The sequence below is a fragment of the Alligator sinensis genome, unplaced genomic scaffold (genome assembly GCF_000455745.1).
Source record: "Alligator sinensis unplaced genomic scaffold, ASM45574v1 scaffold1510_1, whole genome shotgun sequence".
NCBI classification, from domain to species: Eukaryota; Metazoa; Chordata; order Crocodylia; family Alligatoridae; genus Alligator; species Alligator sinensis.
In genome coordinates, this window is record NW_005842654.1 from 375,684 (window position 1) to 381,707 (window position 6,024).

Consider the following 6,024-nt stretch of genomic DNA (forward strand, 5'->3'; position numbering starts at 1 on the left):
AAAAAAAGCCCCCCCCCCCCCCCCTCAAAAAAAAAAAACCAAACAAAAAACACACAACATTAAATCACCAAGCTTCATGGTATAAACATTTGTACCCATTTGGAGTTAATGGCAAATTTTGTTCTGATTAGCTTATACCGTATTTGTCCATTACAGTGGTTCTGGCACCTTCCTCTGAAGTATCTGGTAAAAGAAGTGCCAGACATTGATCGTTGCCTTGATCAGTTTTATGGCAGTTCCTGTGTTCCAAAACACTGTATTTCAACAGCTGCTGTTACTCGGTGAAGTGCTTAACCCAGGGATTCTTAGATTTTTTTTCTTTATTATTTATGGCCTCTTCTCTGAGTTTACAAAGGAAATCCTCACTAGAAACATTGTCCCCTGAACCTTGATTTTTTTGTTTCTACCAGGACTTTTCTACTTATTAACATGATACACTTCATTATTGATCATTTTCTGAATCCTTTTGACTACTGTGAAACTTCTTAAGAGACCTGAACAATTGAACAATGCTGATTGGTATGTGCAGTTGCCCGTCCTTTACATTTCATGAGTCTTAATAATTTCAGCTCCTCCTTTTCAAATTAAAGCATAGACTATTCAAGCTCAAACTATTTCCCTGGCACATTTCAGGAGTGTCCCTATGTTATACATGTACAGGGTAACTATTTAGAGTTTGGGGCATACTCTTACTTGGCATTACTCCTTAGTGGCAGCTCCTTAATCTAATTACCAGTTTGGTGGAGAGGTCCTGCAGTTTTTAATTAAGTAGGATTCTTGAATCAAACTGAATTGAAAGCAGCTTGCAGCCCTGTTTGGGAGGAACATGTATTCCTGCTCTTTAGAAGGCAGATGTTTAGAGGCCTGAGATGTGAACAGGATGACCCTGAGGTGTCCACAAGGGGCGCTTATGACATAAACTCCTAACTTGTGCAAGAAACCCTGCCAGCAGCAGAAGTACACCCCTGACCCTTTAGCAATCGTTGCCTAGCAGGTGCCTTCTTAAGTAATTACTGTGAGATCAGTTAGGGAACTAGTGATTTCTCTAATAGTGTGGTGAAGTTGGATCTGATTTTAGAAGCAGAGCTAAAACTAAACCAAATTCTAGCAGTATCAGAAGGTGCAAAACATTTTATCTAAGTTTCATGTTTTTGGACTATTTTACGAATTACAGACTGGTCCTAGACTTATCAGCCATTGATCCTGATGGCAAAAATTGACTGTTTAAGAATTGATTGACTCCACTTTCCCTTTTATAACTTTTGGGGGTTTTTGTTTTGTTTTTATTGCTCTTTTTACCTTTGACTTTGTACATGTTATAATGCTTTGGATGAAAAATCCCTTTAAGTTAAAGGAGTAGGAATATCTTCTATAATAAGTCTGTTGCTATGCTTCTGATATTGCCATGGCTTCCACTTAGTCTTTAGTTACCAAGAACGTTTCTGTAAAGTATTTAGTTGCCATTTATCAAGAATGTGTTTTTTTTTCAAAATTGAGAAAAAGGGCTTAAAATCTGTACTGTTGTAAAAGTTCATTCAAAAATACTTTTCATACCTCTGGATTGGTTCTTGCCATTTCTTGGATGGTGCTACTGTTTCTTGGATTTGGTACACTTGGCCAACACTGTCTTTTTGACCTGGAAAGACATCTTCATTAAATTGAGGATCAGATTAAGTGACAGCTTTCATATGTTTCTGTATATATCACCAATCAGAGACATATCTGTATTGTTTCATTTCTATCACTGAGACATTCTGTCAGCTATTAACAACCAAAAAAATTGAAAGCCAGAACCTTTTGGGCCCATATTTCCCCAGTAAGTTGGTGACTTTGTAACTGTGTAATTATTTAGTATCATTAAGAGTTTCAAATCTACCCAATAAGGTGGCTTTATTTCTATGTCTACTTCATATCTTAGTCTCTTCTTAATTTACCACTATTTCCACCAACTGTCTGCTGGCTGTTCTTGTTCCCTTTTTTCCCTTTGGGGTTTTTACAGTTACATAAGCATGGGGAGTTTGTCTTATGATTAGTCATTCACAGGTAGATTTCCATAGAAAGGGGGAAATCCTCCCTCTGGCTTCTCCTCCATAAACAAGCATGAGCTTGTGAAGGTCTCTCCCACAGACCTAGAGACCAGAAGGGTGAGTGTAAGACAGCTGCCCTATTTTCTATAGTTTGGATTTCAGGTCATAGTTTGGCATATTGACCCATCCTGCCCATTGTTTCTAACTGACATGAATGCAAAGCACAGTAGAAAAGACAACATGTGCAAGCCTTCATGAAAGAAGCTAACAGACAACTCTCTGATACCGCCTACTACAAAAAAACTAAAGGAAGATCCAACTCCCCTTTTCAGCTTAAAATTAAAAAAAACACCATCAAATCATTTCCATCTAAACTACAAGAAAAGCTACAGAACCTAATCCCCCCACTACCCAACCCACGGACTTTTTACACGCTCCCTAAAATCCACAAACAAGGGAACCCAGGCAGACCTATAATATCTACCCATGAAACCCTAACTGAGGAAGGATCAGGTTTAATTGAATCCATCCTAAAACCTCTTGTCACCCAAAAAGCAAGTTTTGTCCAAGACGCAACAGGCTTTCTACGAAAACTTAAAAACATAGATCACCTTCCCAGCAACACACTCCTGGCCCCCATGGATGTTACCAGCTTATATACCAACAACTCAAACCAGGATGGCATCCAGTCCTGCCTTATGTATCCACAAAAGCAAGATTACAACTCAGAGAACAGATCTAAAGATATTACTGAATTTATACACTTCATCCTCACACACAACAACGTCACTTTCAATAACCAACACTTCCTCCAGACCATGGGCACCAACATGGGCCTACACTATACCAACTTTTTTGGGGGTGGGGGGACACCTAGAAGAATTCCTCAAGAATTCTTCTTCCCATGATACCTAAAGGCATTTGTACATGACACAGTTCTTAATCCTCATTAATTTACCGTGCCTTAAAAATTTTAATCCGGGTTAATTTGGTGTGCTGTGTTTGTGTTTGCATGACACTCTCTTTGGAGTGACCAAGTCCCGTGTGTCATTCCCCGCAGAGTCCATCAGGGGGAGCCAAATACCAATCTAGCTGGGATCGCCCTCTCCTGCTCCCACCAGCTGAGTAAAGTAAAATCCCTGACATTTTTTTTTGGGGGGGGTCAGAGGCAGGGGCTGCCTCTGAGGGCAGCACAGGGGCCAGTGCCTGTGCTCGCGGAGGATGAGCAGGGAGGAGATGCTGCCCAGGGGGAGGGGAAAGGGGAAAGGGGGGCTGTGGCCAGCCCCATCCCTGTGCTACGTCCAGGCAGGTTTTTTAAATAGAAGCCAAATGTCCGGAATTTCCTCCCCAAGTTCATTTTCAACATGGCTGCCGCTAATTGGAACTACAGTTCCCAGAATACCCAGCGCAGCACGTGCCTCATGGAGAGCTGAGGTTGAGATTTTGCTTTGCTCCTGGCGGAGCGGGGTGACCTCCTGTCAGGACCGTGTGCAGGGCTGGGGAGGGGGCGGGGGGCTGCAGATCAGGAGAGAGAGAGAGAGAGAGTGTGTGTGTTTTCCTAGCAATATCTCCAGCGCAATAGAGTTGCATGTTGGTCTCTGAGTGAGAACAAAAGCAACGGAGCTCTGCCTGAGGTGATAATTGGAACCTTCGTTATGTAAAACCTTTCCACAAAGCCAGGGCTTCTTAGTGGATGACAAACTGAAGCACTTTCAAGGTAGCTAGCCTGACTGGGTGGGCAAACCAGTTTTTCTACTGTTCAGAAAAGTTTACTGACACTCGAGAAGTTTTGACCTACTTCCCTGTGCTTTGGGCTGTGCTGGGCATGCAGCTGCTTTCTCCTTTACCTCTGTAAAGGATATCATAAGGAATCATAAGGCAGGGTTGGAGGGGGAGTGGGGAGGGACTCTTTGATATATTAAAAGGCATGAGCAATGCTCTTAAAATTTTAAGCCAGATGCTGTATAAAACATAAAACACTATATTTACTAATGTAACATTAACAGTTATGGCTCAGCATATCTCAGTTTAGGTGACTGGGAAGGATTGTATAGTTAACAACAACAAGGTTTGAATGAATTTTTCACGTTTGATGAGGCTTTATTTACTCAAATCTTAGTGACCTAAGCTGAGAGTTTCAAAGCTGCTATGAGATTTGGACATCTACTTTGCACTAATTTTAATTGAGACTCCCAAGTCCAAATGCCTCAGATAACTCTGAAACATGGGCAGTATTGACAAAATTGTGTTAACTTTTAATGCAAACTTCATATGCATTGAGCCATAACTATTAATGTTACATTAGTAAATATACTGTTTTATGTCACTATCAGGAGGGAAGGAGCTCCTTGCTGCTGGGGCAGGGGGTCATAGTCCCCACGCAGGCTCAGGTGGCAGAGCAAGCAGCTCCTGGGGGCAGGGAGCAATCTCCCGCACCCTGGTGGACAGCTGACCGGGAGCAGATTTGCTCCCAGTCAGTTGTCTACACGAGTGCTACTGTGCCGCCGTTAGTAATTGAAAGTAAATTTGCTACTTGCATTTGCAGGTAGCAAATTTACTCATGATTAGCAAGGTTTACTGTGTAGTAAGCATATGCATGTGTAGATGCACATGTTTACTTCACAGTAAACTAGGCTACTGCGCAGTTAAGCGTCTCATATGGACGTGCCCATTATGTAAGTGAACAACAGAACTTTACCTTTTTGCACCTTCTCTTAAAAAGATTTGTTGCTCCTGACGACACTGGAAAGTCTGGTTGTAGAAAATAAAACATTTGACCCAACACACAGAACACAGTCAAATACAATGCTATGCAGAAGTTTAGTCAACATTACTCTCTTACCTTCTAAGCATCGAAGAACAAATAATAGGTATAAAAATCATGGTGAACATGATGCCAAGACAAAGGGCAGTCACAATGCCTTCAAATTCTCCTGTGTCTATGAGAGAGAAATGGGGAGACATGTCAGATTTAGGAGATCAGGATTGGAGGGAACTCCTGATCCTGTGAAGCTATGAAGGTGTCAACAGAACTCCTTAAACTTCATGCACATTCTGGGATCCCTACAAGCTTAGACATAAAGAAAACAATATAAAACATTTCAAGATTCACAATTTACTAGGTGCTGAACCTTTTACATCTATACTTTGCCTATAGAAAAAGGGTGGGAAAGGAGTAGGGAAACATTCTTTATCTTATTTATAAGCTCCAATTACCATCATTTAAGGTCCTTCATCTTAGTTCTGACTGTTTGAAACTGCTTCAGTTAGTTCAACCTGAAGGTGCATTTAGACCCATGGTTACAGGGGAGTAGGTTGTAGCTGTGTTGGTCTAAGGACATAGACAGACAAGGTTCTTTGGGTGAATCTGATATCTTTTATTAGACCAACTTAAATAGTTGGAGAATAATTTTTAAGCAAGCTTTTGGGTTCAAAAACCCTTCATCAGGCTAAGGAAGTATCAGCAGTTGGTGTGCGCTCTTCCTGGATGGAATGAGAAGTAAAGAAGCCAGTAACTGTGGGGGTGGTGGAGATGTGTTGGCAGGTTTTGCATTTCTTGTCATGCCATGGTCTGGATCTATCTGGTGTGTTCTGGGCTTGAGGAAGTTTGCTTCTGGTGATGAGGTTAGCAAGGTTTGGTGCTTGTTTGAAGGCTAGGATGGGTGGCTCTGGGAAGATCTTTTTAAGAATAGGGTCTTTTTCTAGTATGGGTTGCAATTGTTTGAGGATTTTCTGTACGGGTTCGATGGAGGGGTGATATGTCATAACCAGCAGTGTGAGGTTTGCAGTTTCTGTACTGCAGCAGTTCGTCATGTGGTATCTGGGTGGCTCTTTCAAACGTGCGATCTCTCTCTCTGGAGGAGTGTCTTTGTTGGGTGAAAGCCTTTTTAAGATTGGTGAGGTGGCAATCTCAGGTGTTCTCTTCGTGCAAATGCAGTGGTATCTGAGGGCTTGGCTGCATATCACAGCTTTTTTGGTGTGTTTAGGGTGATTGCTG

The 6,024-nt window shown here is 41.8% G+C and overlaps 1 protein-coding gene across 1 annotated transcript in view; it reads right to left on the reverse strand.

Moving 5' to 3' along the window:
* The window catches only part of LOC102371597 (interleukin-6 receptor subunit beta-like), a 49,328-nt gene that overhangs the window by 2,919 nt on the left and 40,385 nt on the right, over positions 1–6,024 (reverse strand). Inside the window, exons 12-13 of the mRNA XM_025215591.1 lie at positions 4,870–4,966; positions 1,555–1,636 (exon numbers count right to left, since the gene is read on the reverse strand). Of these exons, the coding sequence (XP_025071376.1) occupies positions 1,555–1,636; positions 4,870–4,966 (179 nt within the window). The remainder of the gene's footprint in view (positions 1–1,554; positions 1,637–4,869; positions 4,967–6,024) is intronic.